Here is a 21,484-nt window from a genome sequence, read left to right as displayed (position 1 = left end):
ATGTGTTCTCAGCTCTGGGGTTTCGTGTACACGACAATCTCAGCGTCTGGTTACGGGCAGAAATCTCCTTCCCCTGCGCGCACGGAGACAGCTTACTGACTCCTGGAAGATGCCGCGGCCTTTACCGGTGCAGGTGCGACCTGCCTCCTTGAGACGCTGTCGCAGCACCCGAACCTGGGGCGGCCTTGGAGGCCTGCGTCGCAGGGAGAAAAAGGGCTGTGTGAGCGGGGCCGGCTCTGCCTCCCGACGACGGTTAGAATTCTGTCTTCAGCCCCCCGCCTGACCCTGTGCCTCCTCCGGCCATCCCGCTGCACAGACCCAGACGACCAACTGAGTGAAGGCACCAGCCTCCCCTCCGGTTCCCCAAGAAATTGCTGTCCCCCCTCCTGCGGGCCCCGGGACCAGCCCCATCAGAAAGACGTAGGAAGGCGTGGGAAGCAGAGAGAACAAGAACCGAAGCAAATACACAGACTCCTTCACAAGCCTTCTGACCACGTGCCTGTTGCAGGGTGGCCTCTTCTGCGGGGCCGCACCTACGTTCCTTTCGTTTCATTTTTTTTTTTTATGGGCTAAATAGTGACGTTTTCTCTTACTGGGGAGAGCTTAAGATGCTTCTGTAAAGCAAGACAACTGTTTACAAACAGTTGGCTCCCTTTTATTGTGGTCGGTGGGAATTGCTGTCTTGCAAGGAGTTAATACTCTCTTCCAAGATGCCTGGGAAGTGTTTAGTCCCCAGTAAGGGTGTGGGTGGGACAGGGAGGGGTGACGCTTGTCCGACCCGGAGCAGGGCCGAGTAGCCCTGGGAGACCTCACATGCGTCTCCCCAAACCAGGGGAGGACGTTCGGAAACCGCTTTGCACTTTGCCACGTTTTGTTGTGTTTCGTCTTAGGTGTAATGACATTTGCGATTCTCAGTTTGTCCCAATTATGTCAGACTTTTTAGAGCCGTTCTACTAATTCTAGTTCGTTTGCAAAGGACCATAAATGAGCAACAAGGAGCACGAGTAAGGCAGTGACCCCGACTTGGCCGCGGCCCACGGTCGCTGATCGACTGTGTCTCAACCCCTCAGGGCTTCTTCCGGAGAACGATCCGACTAAAGCTGGCGTATGACAAATGTGACCGTAGCTGCAAGATCCAGAAAAAGAATCGAAACAAGTGCCAATACTGTCGTTTCCACAAGTGCCTTTCGGCTGGGATGTCCCATAACGGTAGGTAAGGTTGTCTAGCGTGCCTTCCCAGCCCGCGCCTCAGCTTTCCTCCCCCGTTGGGTCGCAGCGCACCGTGTTTTCCATGAATGCGCTGCAAAGACAGTTAGGACCCAGGTCGTTCTGCAACCAGAGTAGCCTAAGAAAGCAAGAGTCTCACGTGGCTGAGCTTGCGCAGCGTGCCTGCGATTCCCGTTAGAAACTCCACACGGTAAGACCGGGGTCTGAGATTTCCGCTGGGATGCCAGAATGGTCACAGCGTCCGAATGAAGCGTGGGCCATTGTAGGCACCTTCCCACGCTGAATTCCATTATTCGGAATCATGCCGCGAGTTTAGAACGTGCCAGTGAGGACGTGAAGGTATAACCAGTTCCCAGCAGCGGCACGTGTCCCTTCTGGAAAAAGAAAAAGGGTGCCGGACGAACTCGTTCTAGCGGTCACTTCCGTCTCCTTGAACTAAGGGTCAGTTTTGGACCTGACGACAGTAAACAACCCCCAGCCGGTCCTGTTGCTGAAATGAGTAAATGGTGTGGCCTTTTCTTTTCACCTTTTTTTTTTTTTTTTTTAAAGTCCAGGATTTATGAAGGTTGAGTTTTATCTTCCTTGCTCCAGAGCAGAACCTTGGCCGATATGGAGGGTGGGTTTTGACTACTGGATGAATCCTCGGCGCGAACTCTCTGCCCGGCGGTCGGTGGCTGTCACGGGCCGCCTTGCTCACTTCTGCTCGCTTCCTATTCCCGTTTTTCCCGCCCCCCAGCAATTCGTTTTGGACGGATGCCAAGGTCTGAAAAAGCAAAACTGAAAGCGGAAATTCTCACATGTGAACACGACCCAGAAGATGCTGAAACAGCGGATCTGAAATCCCTCGCCAAGAGAATTTACGAGGCCTACCTCAAGAACTTCAACATGAACAAGGTCAAGGCCCGGGTCATCCTGGCGGGGAAAGCCAACAACAACCCGGTAGGTGTCCCCGCGGCTGTTTGCCATCCAGCCTGAAGTGTCCCCCTGGCGACCCGTCAGCTAGAGTCCCACGGAGGGGCTGAGGAAACAGGTGTTAGATGTTGGGAGAGTGGTGTCACCCCCAAGGCGAACGAGAGGCCACGGATGGAGGCATCCAGAGACTAAGGGGCAGCTTAACAGCAACTCCTGGGTTCTCTGCGTCTCAGAGCTCCTGGCAACCAAGTTATTACAATGACTGCGTGATTAATACACACACATGCGCGCACACACACACACACACACACACACACACACACACACATCTGGTTAATGGCTTAGGGGCATTTCTTAAGTGCATTAAAAAAAAATCTCTATTTTATGCCAGAAAATGAAAGCATTTTCTTTTCATTCAACCTGTGTTTTATTATTTATTATCTTTATTTATTCATTTATTTTGAGAGACAGAGAGAATCCCAAGCAGGATCCGTACTGTCCGTGCAGAGCCTGATGCGGGGCTCGAGCTCACAGATCATGAGATCATGAACTGAGCTGATATCGAGAGTCAGATGCTGAACTTCCCAAGCCACCCAGGTGCCCCCCAACATGCGTTCTTACTTATCCTTCCCCTAAAACTCCTCCCTCTTTTCCCATCACCCCTCCCCTCCCCCCCTCCGAGGCCGCCTCCTGTTTCTTCATTGAAAAGGCAAGGATATCTCTGGGCTTAGAAAGGGCTGTTCGTTTACGGAAATTTTATTGTCTTCTCTGGACCTTTTCCGCAGCACTGAGCGGGTGTCTGGGGATCCTCCTTCACTCTGCCTCCTGCCCCCCCCCCCCGACCCCATGGTCAGCTCAGCCTCCGTCTCCATTACAGAACTAATCTCGGGGCCTCTTCAAAGAGGGGCTGGCCCACGGTTGGCTGATGAAGATATTTTGCCTTTTTCCTACACGCATGGTGAAACAGGTTTAATTTGTGCTAATGAGTAGCTAGCTGAAAGCAATCCTGATTGGGAATTACAAGCTGGAATTTTTAGTCACAGGAAAATGAAGTATTTCACAAGCCACTTACTTTCATGAACAAACCAACCTTCTCTTTGACGGAGTCTTTAATTCTTCAGTGAAATTCTCCCATTAAATAGGCTGAGACATTTCAGAACAGCTCAGGCAAACTCTATTAAATTGGCAAAGCCACACCCATGCTGGGAGGCCCCAGAGGCTTTTATAAATGAGACCCTTTCTGGATCACAAGGGTGAGAATAAAATAACTTTTTAATTTTGAATTTCCCTCTTGGAAATGATTAGAATAACCCTGTATTAGAGTCACCGGCAATTCTGATCTCTTTGAGATCTTCTCTTGCTCGCTTGGGTTTTTAGAATTTAAAGGGAACTTAAAAGTCATCTTTACTCTTAACCAAACACTGTTCTTTAATATTAATTTCATTCCCACGGAGTATCTTTCCGAGATCCTTCCCACCGAGATCCACACGCCCTTGGAAGGAGCCCCCTCGGCCCGAGCTGATGCCATCTGGGCATTTCCTCTCTGGGAGGAATCTATTTTCATCTTAAGGAAATAAATAACAGACTTGAAGTCTGGGCTGGGGCTTCACTGTACAGAAGAAAGGGAATTCAGGAAACTGCTCGCGGGGGGGCGCGTGCCTGCCCCTGCCCCTCACCTCCAAACCAGAGTGCAAGGTCACCAGTCTGAAAGGCAGCGTGCAGGTGTCTGCTGCTCATGGCCGGTGATCCTATGATCGCGGTGTCTGCACAGGGCCGGACTGCTTGCCACCCAAGGCCCTCTGCCTTGGCCCTCCCCCGTCCCCCTCCTCCCCACCAGCCTAATGGGGCACTTCCTGGGACTTAGAGCCCCCAGTGCAGGACACAGCCTCTACAAAGACCCATAGCTGACCTGGAACCAGTTAGGAGGCTGGGTGGGCCAGGAGGGGGATGCTGTGGGTGGGGAGGGGGGAGGGGTGCAGAGAGGGTCTTGAGAGGAAGAAGGGGGCTGCAGGAAGCATGGAGATTCCATGGCTTCGGGGAAAGATCCACAGGGGGGTGCCGGCAGGGATGGCGAATGTTTCCGTCCGCACAAGGGCTGGCTTGAGCCCCTGAGATCTCCGAACCTTGAGGCCAGAAAACGAGCAGGGTCCTCAGGTACCTAGTCCTCGCTTGTCAGGTCCCTTGCTGCCCCCTGATATGAGGGTGTCAGAACAAGCTGAGGTGCAGAGGCAACATCGGCGCCATCCGAATTTGGCTTCCAAAAGAAGTGCTCTTCAACAGTGTCCTAAAAAGTCCGTGTGTTGATGTGTGAGGTGTTAAGAATGTCACAAGGAGACGTTCCAGGAGGCCACTTGCAATGGGATGGCGAGGAGTGCTGAAGTCTGGGCCCTTCCGCGCTCTGTCCCCTCCCAAGGGCGCCCTCCGCGTGCGGGCTGCTCCCAAGTGCTCAGGCCCCAGCTCTGCACACGTGCACGCACCCGTCCTCGCTCCAGCTCACTTCTGGCTTCAGAGGCCTTACAGCCCTGAAGAGACAGAGGGTGAGTGGGGGAGGGGCAGAGAGAGGGAGACACAGAATCCGAAGCAGGTTCCAGGCTCCGAGTTGTCACCACAGAGCCTGACACGGGGCTCGAACCCACCAGCTGTGGTCAGGTCAGATTGTGACCTGAGCCGAAGTCCGATGCTTAACGCTTAACCGACTGAGTCACCCAGGCCTGGCTACAAGTTTCTTAATTCAGATGTTCCTCTCAAAGATTCCCGTGTTGCCCACAATTGTCAGGGATTATATTTAGAGTCTTTGAATGTCACCAGTCATGGAAAATCTTTGTCCTCTGGGAACATAATTTTTGGACAAAATCATGAGTCAGTAGCAGCCAGCCTGAATGCAAACTGGGATTATAGTAACAGAGTCAGGTGTCTTGTCTGAGAAGACTAAATGAAGCAAGGGGACGAATTTTTGACCTGTGGCTGGGAATGGATTCTAACACTTGTTTAATTTTTTTGAATGTTTATTTAATTTTGAGAGAGACAGAGCATGAGCAGGGGAGGGGCAGACAGAGAGAGAGAGACACAGGATCCGAAGCAGGCTCCAGGCTCCCAAGCTGTCAGCACAGAGCCGGACGCGGAGCTCAAACTCACAGACCGTGAAATCGCGACCTGAGCCAAAGTCGGACGCTTAACCGACTGAGCCACCCAGGCACCCCGATTTTATTTTATTTTATTTTTTTTAATGTTTATGTAGTTTTTTTTTTTTTATTTTTTTTTTCAACGTTTATTTATTTTTGGGACAGAGAGAGACAGAGCATGAACGGGGGAGGGGCAGAGAGAGAGGGAGACACAGAATCGGAAACAGGCTCCAGGTTCTGAGCCATCAGCCCAGAGCCCGACGCGGGGCTCGAACTCACGGACCGCGAGATCGTGACCTGGCTGAAGTCGGACGCTTAACCGACTGCGCCACCCAGGCGCCCCTATGTAGTTTTGAGAGAGAGCATGAGCCCGGGAGGGGCAGAGAGAAGCGGACAGAGGATCCAAAGCAGGCTCTGCGCTGACAGGAGCGAGCTCGATGTGGAGCTTGAACTCACCAACCGTGAGATCGAGACCCAAGCCGAAGTCAGACGCTTAACCGACTGAGCCACCCAGGCGGTGGCTAACCCTCTAACACTAGTTTTGAAAGGAATGCCAACATTATTCTCAACATTGCTTTTTTTTTTTTTTTAACGTTTATTTTTGAGAGAGAGAATGTGGGCACAAATGCACGTGGGTGGAGGGAGGGGCAGAGAGACAGGGAGAGAGAGGATCCCAAGCAGGCTCCGTGCTGGGAGCGCAGAGCCCAGTTTGGGGCTCGAATCCACGAACCACGAGTGAGATCATGACCTGAGCCAAAGTCAAACGCCGAACCGACTGAGCCACCCAGGCGCCCCTGTTCGCCATGTTCCTGATTCTTCGGGACAAGGGGCCTCCTGGTGTCATCCTGAAATGGCATCACCTCTTTAGGGGATGTTGCTTCAAGATTGAAAAACATACTTTTTCTACTGTTTACTAGAAATGTGTAGTAAAACCTAAACTGAAGCTTACTAAATGGTTTCATCCAAAGCAATTACACCAATAATTCACAAGTAAGTTTTTCCTAAAAGCTGGTGCTGCCTGACTTTCCATAGAAAGTGCTATTTAAATGTATTTAAAGACGAGTTCTTGGGGCACCTGGGTGGCTCAGTCGGTGGAGCCCCCGACTTGAGCTCGATGATCTCGCAGCTTGTGGGTTCGAGCCCCGCGCCGGGCTCCGTGCTGACAGCTCGGAGCCTGGAGCCTGCTTCGGATTCTGTGTCTCCCTCTCTCTCTCTGCCCTCCCCTGTTTGCACTCTCTCTCTCAGAAATAAACATTAAAAAAAATTTTTTTTTAAGTAAAGATCAGTTCTTGTCAGTAACATCATCAACACATACGATACCAATCAGGTTTGCACATGAGTGATAGATGTCAGTTAGGAGAACCTTCTGGTCTCAGTGGGGAGTGATTTGGGGGGAAATTGGGCAGGTTTCTGCCTCACGCTATTTCAACTCATCACAGCATGCTTTATTTATTTGAAATGACCACCCGTGATGGCAGATACATTCATATTCTAACTTAAGTATAAAAGGCACATTCCACAGTTATATATAATAAGCAACATGGGTATTTTTAGATGGTCCTATCAACTGTGTTTATCAAGTGTGTTAGCATACATAATTTCTCTTTAATAAACATTGGTTTCTTAATATGAGCACCTGTTTTGAATTCAGATGGTTCCTAATTCTGTTAGTGAGGCCCTGCCTCCTTAAAATCCAAGTGATGATTTTATAAAAATGAAATGAAATATTTGTGCCAGTTATATCCCCATTTATGAGAGTATGTTTCACATAAAACCAGTCCCGGATGGGTTTCGGGGGCATGTATCCCATTTCAGAAGGCCCTGTGCCTGGAAGGGCCCCACGCTGGGATGTAATGTTCTGTTGCTGTCTTGAAATTCTTCATTTTTAACAAGGGGCCCCACGTTTTCATTTTGCCCTGAAGCCTGCAAATTCTGCAGCCGGTCCTGCGAGATGCACCATCAAAAAAGAAACCCATGTTCTGTGGTCACATACTTTGGGAGCTACTGCCTGTCCCTGCTCTCGAAGCTTCACTGCACACACCTGTTGCGATAGAGACTCTGGAAGGTCCTAACTTCCTTTAACTCAGCGTTTCCCAAATTTCTCTGGCCACACAACTTTGTTTTAAGACCTTTATTTCTGCCATAGGTACTTTTTTTTTTTTTTTTTTTTTTATTTATTTTTGAGAGAGACAGAGTGCAAGTGGGGGAGGGGCAGAGAGAGAGGGAGACACAGAATCCGAAGCAGGCTCCAGGCTCCGAGCTGTCAGCACAGAGCCTGACACGGGGCTTGAGCTCACAAGCTGTGAGATCATGACCTGAGCCGAAATTAAGTCAGACTATTAACCCACTGAGCCACCCAGGCTCCCCGCTGTTGTACTTTTAAAAAGCCAGTGATGGGGCGCCTGGGTGGCGCAGTCGGTTAAGCGTCCGACTTCAGCCAGGTCACGATCTCGCGGTCCGTGAGTTCGAGCCCCGCGTCAGGCTCTGGGCTGATGGCTCAGAGCCTGGAGCCTGTTTCCGATTCTGTGTCTCCCTCTCTCTCTGCCCCTCCCCCGTTCATGCTCTGTCTCTCTCTGTCCCAAAAATAAATAAACGTTGAAAAAAAAAAAATTAAAAAAAAAAAAAAAAAAAGCCAGTGATGTAGCCAAGGTGGCCTAATAGTATATATTCTGGAACTGAGGGGAAAGCCATGTACCCTTTTATTTATTTTAAATGTTGATTTCTTTTTGAGTGAGACAGAGCACAAGCAGGGGAGGGGCAGAGCAAGAGGGAGACACAGGATCGGAAGCAGGCTCCAGGTTCTGAGCTGTCAGCACAGAGCCTGACGCGGGGCTCAAACCCACGAACCGCGAGATCATGACCTGAGCCGAAGTCGGACGCTTAACCGACTGAGCCACCCAGGCGCCCCCCATGAACTCTTTTAAAAGCATGTCTCCAGTCCATCCTAGAATGTTAATTCCTTAAATCTGAGCAATTTCCCATGAAGCAGAACTGCCCCCAAACTTCCTCAAAACAATGGTAATCTGGCTTTTATGATCTTTGGAGAGCGACAGTTTTAGTCTTCCTTAATCAAACTGGAGATATTCGGAAATTTTGGCTCTGAATTCTGTATTTCGAATGTTTTCGCTCATTCACAGGGAATTTTTAGAGTATGCTCTTCAGGCGTAGAATCAAATTATATTTTCGTCCAACGCTGTATTGCAAACTCTGATTTTGTTTAAACATTTCAGAAATGGGGCACCTGGGGGTGGCTCAGTCGGTTGAGCGTCTGACTTTGGCTTGAGTCATGGATCTTGCAATTCGTGAGTTCAAGCCCCATATCGGGCTCGCTGCTGTCAGCACGGAGCCCGCTTCAGATCCTCTGTCCCTCTCTCTCTCCACCACTCCCCTGCTTGTGCTCTCTCAAAAATAAATAAAACATTCTTAAAAGTTTTTTCAGAAACACTCCCGTGTATCGCTCTGATACTCTGCCTTGCTTCTGGGACAAATAGCACCCCACAGGCGCCCTGAAGGTGGTTTTGCACTGTGGTTTCTCCAGATGCTCTTGGGGGCCCAGAAATAGGGAACACATCATGCCAAGGGTCCAGATGCAATGTCAGTGACGTGTTTTGCCCATTGGCAGAGTGAGTCTTAAAATCATGAGCGGTTTATGCGTTCTACATTGAAATATCCCAGGAGAAATTGAAACTAATGCTTCGGCCCGCCTCATTACTGATCTGTAGAACACATTATAAATCACAGAGGTCGCGTAGAAGCTGTCATTTCTTCTGCTCTGCACACAGATCTGGTGTACGTTTTGGCCAGCAGCACAAATCACGTATGTGCATCCGTTCTCTTGTGCCCCACCGGATTATAATCCCTTCTGGGCATGCTGGCTTCAAGTAATATGGCCAGCCGTCTCTTCTTCCCCCTCTGAAAATGGCACAACCAGTGGGCTCGGATGCAAATGGTATGGCAACATACCGTGGGGGTTTGGCACTTGTTCCGGAACGGAGCGCTAAAGCGCCGATTTCAATCTTATGCACAGGGAAATGAGGGTTCTTGGAGACTTTTCCCAGTCTATCCCCAAAGAGCAAGGACTTAACAATGCTTGTTTGCTTATCGCTATGCAAACTTTGCCAACTTTCTGAGTTCTGTATATCACGTGTCAAGTTTATTCCCTTAGCTGTGTTAGATAACGATGGATGTCTCCAAAGTTCGTAAAATGGTAAAATTGAGAACTATTATGGGATGAGCGAAATGGGTGCAGGTGATTGAGAGGCACATGTGTTTCATTATAAAATAAAGAAGCCAGGGGGATGAAAAGTACAGCTCAGGGACTCGAGTCAGTAATATTGCAGTAACGTCTGGCAACGAGGCTTGTCGTGGTGAACACGGCATCACACGTACACCTGTCGAACCACCATGTTGTGCACCTGAAACCAATGTGACATGGTGTGTCAATTGTACTTCCATGATAAAAATTCAAAAGCTATTGCAATTTAGGAGCTCAGAGAATATTACAAAATATTGGGGCGCCTGGGTGGCTCAGTCGGTTGGGCGTCTGACTTCGGCTCAGGTCACGATCTCGCAGTCTGTGAGTTCGAGCCCCGCATCGGGCTCGGTGCTGATGGCTCAGAGCCTGGAGCCTGCTTCGGATTCTGCGTCTCCCTCTCTCTCTGACCCTCCCCCGTTCATGCTCTCTCTCTGTCTCAAAAATAAATAAACATTAAAAAAAATTTGTTTAATAAAATATTAAAAGTGCTCTGCGAACATCCTGTTGTTAGCTTTCCTGCCCAAATCAGACCTTTGTCGTCTTAGCCATGAAATCTCCACCCAGTGTCAGGAAGTGATGATTATTATCTTACTGACTTACATCATTAGTTCTCTATGTGTGTCTTCACGTCCCCGATTAGTTTTGAGGTTAAGGATGAAGACTGCCCCATGGGTGATTTGGAGACCGTGGCTGTTCATGAATTCATTGATGATGAAGAGGACTGCCTGTCACCAGTTAATTGACCTTTTCCGGTGTTTCTTCGCAGCCCTTTGTCATACATGACATGGAGACACTGTGCATGGCCGAGAAGACTCTGGTGGCCAAGTTGGTGGCCAACGGCATCCAGAACAAGGAAGCAGAAGTCCGCATCTTCCACTGCTGCCAGTGCACGTCCGTGGAGACGGTCACGGAGCTCACGGAGTTCGCCAAGTCCATCCCTGGCTTTGCAAACTTGGACTTGAACGACCAAGTCACTTTGCTGAAATATGGAGTTTATGAGGCCATATTTGCGATGCTGTCTTCTGTGATGAATAAAGACGGGATGCTGGTGGCATATGGAAATGGTTTTATAACTCGTGAATTCCTAAAGAGCCTAAGGAAACCGTTTTGTGATATCATGGAACCTAAGTTTGACTTTGCGATGAAGTTCAACGCGTTGGAGCTGGACGACAGTGATATTTCCCTTTTTGTGGCTGCTATAATTTGCTGTGGAGGTAAGTCGTTGACTGAACCTGGTGCCATGTCACCTGCAGCCTCCCGATCTGGAGAACAGCCGTAACTGTGGTACGCGCGGGAGTCGGGCACGTGGAGCGTGCGCTGGCAGGTGGGAGGGCATCTGAGCCCCTGCATCACCCCTGACAAGACTTGAGTGAGAGTTACATCCTATCGTGTCATATTACAGCATACGTTAACATATGCAAATAAGTAGGGGCGCCTGGGGGGCTCAGTCGGTTGAGCGTCAGATGTCAGCTCAGGTCATGATCTCGCAGTTCGTGGGTTTGAGCCCCACATCGGGCTCTGTGCTGATGGCTCAGAGCCTGGAGCCTGCTTTAGATTCTGTGTCTCCCTCTCTCTGCCCTTCTCCCATTCACTTGCTCTCTCTCTCTCTCTCTCTGTCTCAAAAATAAATAAACATCAAAAAAAATTTTTTTAATTAAAAAAATACACAAATACCTATTTGTACGTTATATAAACATGTCCTATTCATAATTATAATGCTATATACATAAGTCTATTTCTAATTATAATCATATCAAATATATATTAGGTATAATGGCGATATAATTTGATCTAACGTATCTCATATCTAATGCATCTTAGAATTATGTTATACTATACGGTGTATAATATTACTATTATATGCTTCTATTATTACAGGATTATGTCCATATTACCGACAGTATTGTACAGAGTGCCATATAGATGTTAGCACAGTTTTGTTCACTGTTGGTATATTTATCCTATTTCATAGTGAAAATCATTAGTAGCTAACTGGCAGATTGCAGTTTGCTTTGCCAAGGACATGGATCCCACGGAAGGGAATCTGGGCTTTCGCCGGCTCTGCAGCTCCCAGAATCTTGGCTCCCCGTCGTGTTCCTTTAAATAACCCTGTCCTGGTATAGGAAGGTCCTCCCTGCACTGTAAACTCGGCTGACCTTACCCAGCCTTGGGGGAGACCGATGGGGCGACCGCCCCCTCACGCTGCCACATGCTCTTCCATCCCCCCGGGTGCGCACACACGCAGAGTTGAGGCTGGCCACGACCGCCCAGACTCCGGCAGCCCGGCGAGGCCTGCCCCTGTTCCCATCCGTCTGCACACAGTCAGGTGGAGGGAGTCCTCGCGCTCTGGCGAAGCGTGTGAAGTTGCAAAACGGTTGTACGTAATCTACCACCATCCTTGGGGTGCTCGAGATGGAGAGAAGCAATGCACAACTATTTATATGTAGGGTGACCACAGTTCTCCAAAGGAAATGACAATCCTAGATCAAGCCTGTATATACAGAAAAGTGGTGAGGTATCCGTTAAACCCATATGATACATTAAACCTTTGTTTTTGAAAATCTGTCTAAAAAGTTAATAATTATAGGGGCACCTGGGTGGCTTAGTCAGTTGAGCGTCCGACTTCGGCTCAGGCCATGATCTCACGGCCTGTGAGTTCGGGCCCCACGTCGGGCTCTGAGCTGACAGCTCAGAGCCCGGAGCCTGCTTCAGATTCTGTGTCTCCCTCTCTCTCTGCCCCTAACCCACTCGCATCCTGTCTCTGTGTCTCTCAAAAAAAAATAAATAAACATTAAAAAAAAATAAAAAATAAAGTTAATAATCATATTTGTGTTACAACCAAAAAAATAAAAACACCCACATCCTTAGCAACCCTTTAAAAAATCCTAGCTAAGGAGCAGGGCTTTAAAGGGAGCACTGCCGGGGCGCCTGGGTGGCGCAGTCGGTTAAGCGTCCGACTTCAGCCAGGTCACGATCTCGCGGTCCGTGAGTTCGAGCCCCGCATCAGGCTCTGGGCTGATGGCTCAGAGCCTGGAGCCTGTTTCCGATTCTGTGTCTCCCTCTCTCTCTGCTCCTCCCCCGTTCATGCTCTGTCTCTCTCTGTCCCAAAAATAAATAAATGTTGAAAAAAATAAATAAATAAATAAAGGGAGCACTGCCTGTGGGGACAGCGGTGGGGGCGGGGTACTTTCTGGAGCAAAGGCAGGACACGTGGTCTCAGACCGGCCCAGGAAGTATGGTGCTGAGGTTGCACTACCCCAGGGAAGGCACCCGCTGTGAGTGTTGACCCTTCCCGCGCAGATCTCAGATCTCGCCTCTCTGGCTTCGGGCAGCATCGTGTCCAGCTGGCGTCTGCCCTCCTACTCACATCTCACTCTACTTCCTATTTGGCTGAATCATGTCGGAAGACTCCTGTCTATACTGCAAAACCCCCTCTGAAACAATCACCACTCCTGAAATAGTGGCGGAAAACCTGAAAGCGAATATCTAGTTTTCACTCAGGAAGAATTTCATTTCATCTTATGCAGCATTGGTTGTTTCCATCATCATCGGAATGTATAGTTCTCCTAATGTTCTGGGGTTCTTCTCCTGACCAGTGGTGATCAGGTAAATACATAAGGAAAGGGCCACGCTCTGAGGGAGCTGGTCGAGTTAAGGCCGTTTAAATATTTAGGGCCGCGTATCTGTCCTGTCTGCCCCTACTAGGCCCAGTAACGTTGTCTTCCAGCTGAGTCATTATCGAAAGGCAGACAGTAGAAGAAAGAAGGGTCAGGGACGCCTGGGCGGCTCAGTGGGTTAGCCATCTGACTCCGGCTCAGGTCATGATCTCATAGTCCATGAGTTTGAGCCCTGCATCAGGCTCTGTGCTAACAGCTGGAGCCTGGGGCCTGTTTTGGATTCTGTGTCTCCCCCTCTCTCTGTGCCCCTCCCCTGCTCACACACTCGCTCTCTCTCTCTCAAAAATAAATAAATATTACAAAAATTAAAAAAAGAAAGAAAGGTCATACAAGGGGCACCTGGGCGGCTCAGCCGGTTGAGCCTCCGACTTTGGCTCAGGTCATGATCTCACAGCTCGTGAGTTTCAGCCCCACGTTGGGCTCTGTGCTGACAGCTCGGAACCTGGATCCTGTTTCAGATTCTGTGTCTCCCTCTCTCTCTGCCCCTCCCCCGCTTGTGCTCTGTCTCTCAAAAATGAATAAATGTAAAAAAAAAAAAAATTTAGAAAGGTCACACAAAATAAGGAGGTTTGCTTTCCCACACTGATAGTCACAAGGCGCTAACGCTGTGACGATCCCAACCACCTCTTCTTTCTTTTGAGGATAGATCGGCCGGGCCTTCTCAACGTGGGACACATTGAAAAAATGCAGGAGGGCATCGTGCACGTGCTCAAACTTCACCTGCAGAGCAACCATCCAGACAACATCTTCCTCTTCCCAAAGCTCCTGCAAAAAATGGCAGACCTCCGGCAGCTGGTCACCGAGCACGCGCAGCTCGTACAGGTCATCAAGAAGACGGAGTCTGATGCCGCCCTGCACCCGCTGCTGCAGGAAATCTACCGGGACATGTACTGACGGCTGCGAAGCGAACGGCGAAGCGCGCGGCTCTCCGAGGGTCTTTCCGAGGCGACAGCCCTACCACGCGAGAAGCAGGAGCCATGCCCACTTTGCACAAATTCCTCCGTTCCCACCTTAGAGAAGGGGACGAAAGCTCTGGTAACCGGAACCCTAGTCCGCATTTCTCTCTCTCTCTCTCTTTTTCTTTCACACCAGGACTTCTCAGAGCGTGCCAAGTACTGAAAAGCTGGTGACAAGTGGCTAAGATGCAGTTCTTGGGAAGTCAAGGGGAGTGACGCGCAGCGGTCTGGCTTTGACTCACCCGGTGTTAGTGCAGATTTCTTCATGTCGCGTTAGCAGTTTACTGTCGGATTAACTGGTGACCTCGACATACGTGGTCGGCCTCTTCTTTTCCCCACCTTTTGACTCTTGTGCTCCTGTATCGTTTTGAAAACTAATCGGCACTTTTTAACTTTTATGATCCTGTAAATCTAGAGGAACCCAAAGGTTAGGTATGTAAAAAGCGGTAAAATATTTATTGGGAAAGTGTTAATTCTGTGTCCCGCGTTTGAGGAAAGACAGCATGCTGGTTTTTAATCGGAGGATTTAAAGTTTCCGAGATATGCCTGATAAGCCATCGGGATGCAGCGGCCGGTTGGTTTTCGCTGTCTTTGTGGTTGTAGCTAGTGCGCAGCAAAGGCCCGTTTCCAGGTTTGTGTGGAAGATCCCAGGAAGCCACGTCCCAAGACCGCCCCTGGGCTTGACGGCCTGCCTGTTTCGAGCTGGCGTCTGTGGGCAGCAGGAGCAACACAAAAAGAAAGTATGTCAGGCTCTCTGTTCCTCTGACCTCTGTTTCCAAACCTGAACCGACCGAGTCAGGTTGTCTGGGGGCCACGAAAGCGTTTTCAGGAGCAAACTGACAAACGGTCTGTCGATGTTCCTCTGAGCCCCGTGTGTCAAGGCAGCTCCTTGGTCTTTTCCTGTGTCACTTTTTCAAATGGGCAGCTTTATTTTTTTAACCCTTGGTGAGAGCAGCTGCTCCCGAGAGTGGAGAAAATGAGGCAGACACGGGCCAGGGCGGGGGGGGGGGCACCTGGAGAGTGAGGGGGGCAGGCACAGAGTCCTTCGTGTGGTAGCTTTCCCAACACCTAAAATACTTATTTCAGCCTTAAAGGTCATTTCTCAACCTCGGTCTGGTTAGGAAAGCAGTGTTGATCGTGGTTTTTGTCTAGAACATATGGACCCGGAAACACTCTCTCTTTCTGTCCACCATGGAAGGTGAGCGTCCCATGGGAGGGTGTGCGGCAGTCCCCGCCCTCCAAGCCAGGCCCGGCTGAGCCTGCCAGGGCTGAGGCTTCCGGTGGGGGGCGGGGACACCGGCCACCTCTCCTCCCAGCAGCACTTAAGGACCTGGTTGTGCCCTCAGCGCCCCTCCCCCTCTGTCTTTAGAAAATGTGGCTCTAGCGGGTCGATGCTATTTGCTGTTGGAAGAATGATCAGGATTGAAATTGATCAAGTTCCCAAGATCGGCACCCCGGGAGTGCAGCCACAGAGAGGGCAGCTGAGGTTTCAGCTGGAAAAGGCAAACGCCACAACGGGCACGTCCTTTTCAGAATTAAACGTGAGTGGTACTTTTCACTTGTCACTTTGTGGCAAGATCCAATTAAAGGATCTGTTGGAAGTAAAAGTATTTCCACATGTGGATGACACCAGTCAAGAGGTCATCCGAAATCAGAAGGGAGCTCAGCTTTGAGTCAGAGGCGCGTCCGCGTCCTGCCCTAGGACGGGGCTCCCTGGATCTGTGGGGCCGAAGGGCCGTGGCTTGTCCACAGGTTCAGGGACAGAGGCTACATTCCGATGCCAGGTCCCTGCTGCCTCTGTTGACCACTGGCCTCTCTCCTGAGGTGCCCCAGATAGACGCTGTTCACAGACGTGGCCTCGGGAAGTGAGCCTCGAGACCCAGGCTTTCAGAAGAGTCGCTCACACCGCCTCTATTTTCATGAAACTTATTTTTGAAAACTCCTTATTTCATGCATCCTGTGGCGACAGGCTGACAAAGCCACAGGTCCCGCGTTCCTAGCGTTGGCGAGCATTTGGCACTCTCGGGGCCCAGCTAGACTCCCAGCCACGTTCCCGGTGAAGCCACAGAGGAGGCCGCGGAGACCTCAGCTCGAAAGCCACTTGAACTCGTTCACGTTTATCACACATTCGTTTTAAATAATAGTCACTAATCGCCACTCAATATTTTGGGTCACCTATTGAAAAGTTTCGCAGACCACTGACAGTCAGGTGGACAAACTGTTCACCAGTTCAAAATACTGTAGCATTTCCAGTAGGGGCTCTTTAAACTGCATGCAGTGCCTGCTGGGTTTCAGTTGACGTCACCATGAAGTTCAGTAGATGGGACACAACAGGTTCAAGAAGCCTCAAGCCAGAGCCCGGAGCCCTTCCTCTCCTGGTGGACTGGTCCACGGGGCGGCTCCCCTCTTCACCAAGCCACAAATGCCAAACGCCCGGGAGACCACAGGATTACGAACGGCCTTTGCAGGGCTGACAAGGATGAACCCTGAGCCCGGGAGCCAGCCGGACCTCTCCACCCGATTCCCCCAGCGTCCCTCCTCTTCTGCCTCCTCGGCAGGTCCACGCGCTGAATTCTGCCCCTGCCACCCTGAGGGCTGCATGCGCCCGCGGCCGTTTCGGCGAGGCCCAGCATCATCAAAACCAGGGTGCTGGCCACTGCATCAGCACGCGGGGGAATCGCCGGAGTGCCAGAGAGCTGCTTCGTCCTTCCCGCCTTGCTCGAGTTTCCCTGCAGCCTTCCTCAGACTCTTGGACGAGACGCATTGAGAGCATCTTCCTAAAGAGTACGTATACGTCTACACGAGTAAGAACGTGAAGTCCAGGAGAAGAAACGTGGTGCCCAGGGCGTTCCAGAATGCCCGCAAGAGCTGTCCCTGTGGTCAAGGGATTCTTTTCGTTTTCAAAGCAAGAACGTTTCTTTCCGGGTTTTGGATGCATTTCTTACTCTGGGCCGTCCAGAACTCTAAGGAAACGAGCAGGCCTCAAGGGCCGTGTGGCGGTCCCCGAGACCGGGCAGCACCCCACGATCTGAGCAGAAGCTCGAGGCACAAGTACAATCCTTGGTTTAACGTCTGATGAGAAGTAAACTGTCCATTCAGCCGCCACTGTTTCCCCAAATCCACGGCGTAGCAGCTACCTCAATGAGCTACATCAAAAGGCACTGTTAAAATTAAGGTGCATAAAACGCGTGGGGTCCTTCTGAAGCATCTGGAGTCAGGCTCACCTTTCTTTGCTTGACTGCGCACAGAGAGATGGAAGGTTATAGCTTTCTGAAGGCACTCTTGTTGTTTAAAGGGAGCCTCGGAGATACACGTGTGCAGAAGTTGCTGCCCCGTTTAGCGGGACAGAGTTTGAGCATAACCCGGGTCTAGGAGACATGACAAAGGTCACTGCCTGCATTGACCTGCCCCGCCGAGGGCCTCCCCTCCGCCTGAGCCTGCTGGCTGCCTAAGCCTGTCAGACGAGGGTGGGAGGAGGTGCCTCCGAGCAAACCTAGCTGGGCCGTGACTTTCCAAGGGCTCACCCCTGGCAGGTGCACCTGTGTCCCTGTGCTGACTCTGGGCCTTCCCTGCCTCTTGCTCCCTTCTTCAAACCACAGTGGCACCAAGCACATTTGATACTTAGCCACTGGATACATGATGGTTTCCTTGTGTTGACCCAGTGGCCACACCTGTCTTTGCAATGTCTTACGAACTTGTGTTTAAATAGGGGGTGCACGGTTTCAACCAAGTCCGGTGCTCTCAAGACCGACTGGGCCACTAGCCTGGCCCTGCGTGGGGCGCTTCCGGGGAAGCAGGGAAAGCCAGCCACCTTCAAAGTGCCTCTTCCCCGTGTGACCTTTCAAAGCTCGGGTCCCACTAGGAAAACATGCCCAGTGCTCATGGCCCACAACCTACGGCATGGACCTTTACCGCCCGCAAAGCAGGCTCCTGCAGCCTCCAGCTCCCAGCCTCTTGAGGGGCTCAGCGGAGATCATCCCAGGTTCAAGTGGAAACATCTGGGCTCGGGGTGAGGGCCGCCTGGCCTTGTGCGTCTTTGGCCTCGGGTGTAGCAAGCACACTTCACCTCCTGCCGGCCACTTCCAACAGGCAGGGTGGCCTGACCCCGTCCTCCCCTGCAGGTGTTCCTGGAGGGGTCACCTGCTTAACGCCTTTAAGTTCATGGCAGTGATGTCAATTCAGGATGGCAGGGACATTCGACTGTCTGTGCACGTCACAGACTGAGATCGGTGCCACCAACTGAAGGCTATTAAGCGTCCGAGGAAATTTTTTCCACGTAGCCAGTCTTCACCGCACTGGCACTGCCCGGCACTTGGCAGCCCCAAAGCCAGGCTCTCTGTATTTGTTCTCCTTTCTTAAAAGTGGCCCGGCTTCTCCTAACTCTTGGTCCAAGCTGATTTATGGGGCTCCCCTGCCATTTTTTTTTTAATGTCTTTTATTTATTTTGAGAGAGAGAAAGTGTGCAAGCAGGGGAGGGGCAGAGAGGGAGGGAGAGACAAAGAATCCCAAGCAGGCCCCATGTCAGCTCAGAGCCCGATGCTGGGCTCGAACTGATGAACTGTGAGATCTTGACCTGAGCCAAAATCAAAAGCCAGACGCTTAATCAACTGAGCCACCCAGGCGCCCCTCCACTGCCGCTTTAATAGGGTTCAGGAAAATGGTCATCGACCCCCAACCTGCCAAACACACCAGAGTAAGAATTAAAGCAGTGAATTTGGTCAGACTCGGGGTATGGGAGGTCCATTGCATCATTGCATTTCTCTGGAAACCACAAGGCAAACCAGAATGCGTTACTGAAAGTTTTATAAGAGGAAAAAAAAAAAAAAAGACAATCTTCATGCTTTAGTTTAAAGAATTACACAATTCTTTCCATTGTGCTGTTTTCGTGGAATGCGGCAGGGTGTCTTAAGCTTCAGTTTGGTGGGGTGGGTTGAGGCTCGTAAAAAAGCTGTGGCCGTGGCCCGCGGGTCAGGACAACGGGCGAGAGGCTGCTGGCCGGGGTTACTTGCACGGCCCTCGGCCAGCTGGGGCCCTGGGGCGGTCTTCTCACCTCTAGAGCGGGGCTCCCAGCGGACCACTTGCCTCTCCACATTTCAGTCTGAACCAAGAGAAGTGCAACCGTTTCCCACCCACCTCAGGAAAGGGGGGACCATACCCCGTGGCCCAGCTGACATGCAAACAGCCACGCCCTGTCGGAACGCTGCAGAAGAACACAGACCAAGCTGCATCCACGTTCCGTGTCTCACCTTGACTGGAGCGACCGAAAACATCAAGGACCCCGGTGGCCCCGTAGCTGTTAAATGCCTCATTTGCAAAAGCAAACAAACAAACAAACAAACAAGAAACAATTTTTTTTTTTTTTTAAACATCAGAGATAATATTAAGACCTGGGTCAGAGTTTTCCATTTAAAATGTTTGCTAGTTTAGGTCAAGTGTGAAAGGCTTCCCCACGTGCTTCTCCAGAGAAGGGAATGTACCAGCCTCCTCCTCCTCCCTCACCCTTCTCTCACCCAGCAACCAAACTTCATTTAATACGATCAACTGCGGTATCGCGCCAACCAGGGCAGGGACACGCCCTCCACCCTGAGCCCTGCCTCCGAGGGCACGAAGGGAGCCCCAAAGTGGGGGCATGCGGGCCACTGAGTCTCCTGGCCCAGACGGGGTCCCCCGGCCTCCGCGTGGCCTCTTCAAGCAGGGAGATCACGCTCCAGGCCCAGAAGACAAGTGCGTGACCAATCTTTTCAGAGTAAAATCATTCACTTTCGGAAAATATCTTTTTTTTAAAAGCACAGATGGCCTGTTCCTGTTTTCAGGCCTCATAAAAAACGTACCTCACGAAAGATGAATACCACTCAGTACCCTTTTCAGTAAGATTACGGTTTTTGTGTTTGAGTATCGTTATTTTTTCTACACTGTACGGGAAAAAGAACCATATTGATAGCTATATCTTAAATACTGTGATTCAAGTTTTTAAAAAATCTAGTATAAATATCTTACTAACTTATAATCATGCGTTCAATGACAGAGATTTGGGATCTTTTGAAATCAGTATTAGTTGACATACTCTTAGCAGCCTGGCTCTTGAACCCTACTGGAAGCACAAAGGAAGCCGGAACAGAACAGCTGAAATACAATCGCACACGCACACTCACACCGCCGGTCCTCTCTCCCGAGCCACTCGGAACTTACTTCCCGCGTCAATCCGTTCCCTTCGTCTTACCCCACATGCGTGAAGCACAAGCCAGCGGACCTTCACCGTCTCTACAAGCAAGGCTGCGCGAGACCCAGGCCACAGGTCACTTACTCCTCACAGCAGTGCCTGCCGAAGACCTGAACTAATCCGGTGCAGTAAGTAGCTGTCTGTTCTTCAGGGAATTATTACCTGTGGGTTTTTACCAAAGAACTTGGGCAATCTGAAATATTCTGATGGAACGTGTGCGCCGGCTGCTTCCCTGGCAGTGCCCATATGGGCCAGCCCGAAGCATAAACAGAAACCACAGCCCCCACGGCACTCCGTGTCGTTTTCAGTGCCTTGGCAAAGCTTCGTGGTGCGTATCCCCCGCCCCTGGGATCCACAGGGCCGTTGTACCGAAAGCCGAGGGGGAGGGTGACCCACGCACATCAGCACATCAGATGGGTGCAGATTTCCAAAGCAAGACTGAGCTTGGTTTCTTGGTGTGTTTATCGTTACCATTTTTAGGTGCCTTATATTCCCCAAGTATTCAGGGGCGGACAGACTCCTTGTTGTAATACTAGACAGGAGTGGTTCCAAAGCAGACCTTTTAGAGCAGGTTCTGGTGTCCTCTCTGGCTCTGGGTGGAGCACGCAGGGCCTCAGGGAGCAGGGGTGTGCAGAGAAAAGCAGAGGTTATCTTTCTAGTCACGTTAACGGATAGTGGTTCCAAGGAATTAGAAAATGGCTATAAAATAACTTTAATTTCTAAAAATCTTTGGTCCTCTTCTTTTTTTCCTGCTAGGAGATTGAACTGATCACATATATTGATTTATATCCTGAGTTTGTGGGAACGTACAGGTTTGGAATGTCCTACTGTAAGACTGATGAATGTAAGGAGTTAATTTCAGGGTACAGCGTTGCCTTAATGGTTTTAAAGAATAAAACTATTTTTTAAAATTATTTGGTGAGTTTTGAGTGATGCTGTGAGGTGAACGTTCAGCTTGAAAATTCCTGGCCGTAGCATCTGCCCTCAGCCCCGCTCAACCCTGTACCTGCACAGGGGCCTTCACCTGTAGCCTTAAGTCCTTCTTCAGTGGACAGCATGGCCCTAGAACAGTGTGACCCTGAGATGACAGCCACTTATCTGACATAACATGACAT

The 21,484-nt window shown here is 50.5% G+C and overlaps 1 protein-coding gene across 4 annotated transcripts in view; it reads left to right on the top strand.

Moving 5' to 3' along the window:
• Window positions 1–19,004, top strand: part of PPARA (peroxisome proliferator activated receptor alpha) — a 75,133-nt gene extending 56,129 nt beyond the window's left edge. For all 4 annotated transcript variants that reach the window (XM_086712001.1, XM_086711999.1, XM_086711998.1 and 1 more), the window contains exons 5-8: window positions 1,071–1,209; window positions 1,964–2,166; window positions 10,283–10,730; window positions 13,840–19,004. In XM_086712001.1, coding sequence (XP_086568127.1) covers window positions 1,071–1,209; window positions 1,964–2,166; window positions 10,283–10,730; window positions 13,840–14,087 — 1,038 coding nt within the window. In that variant the 3' untranslated portion in view covers window positions 14,088–19,004. The remainder of the gene's footprint in view (window positions 1–1,070; window positions 1,210–1,963; window positions 2,167–10,282; window positions 10,731–13,839) is intronic.
• The last annotated feature ends 2,480 nt before the right edge of the window (window positions 19,005–21,484 follow it).

Source organism: Puma concolor, chromosome B4, assembly GCF_028749965.1.
Source record: "Puma concolor isolate L17-30 chromosome B4, mPumCon1.1.hap2, whole genome shotgun sequence".
NCBI classification, from domain to species: Eukaryota; Metazoa; Chordata; class Mammalia; order Carnivora; family Felidae; genus Puma; species Puma concolor.
The sequence above is the reverse complement of the archived record's forward strand: the minus strand, read 5'-3'. Positions and strand labels throughout refer to the sequence as shown.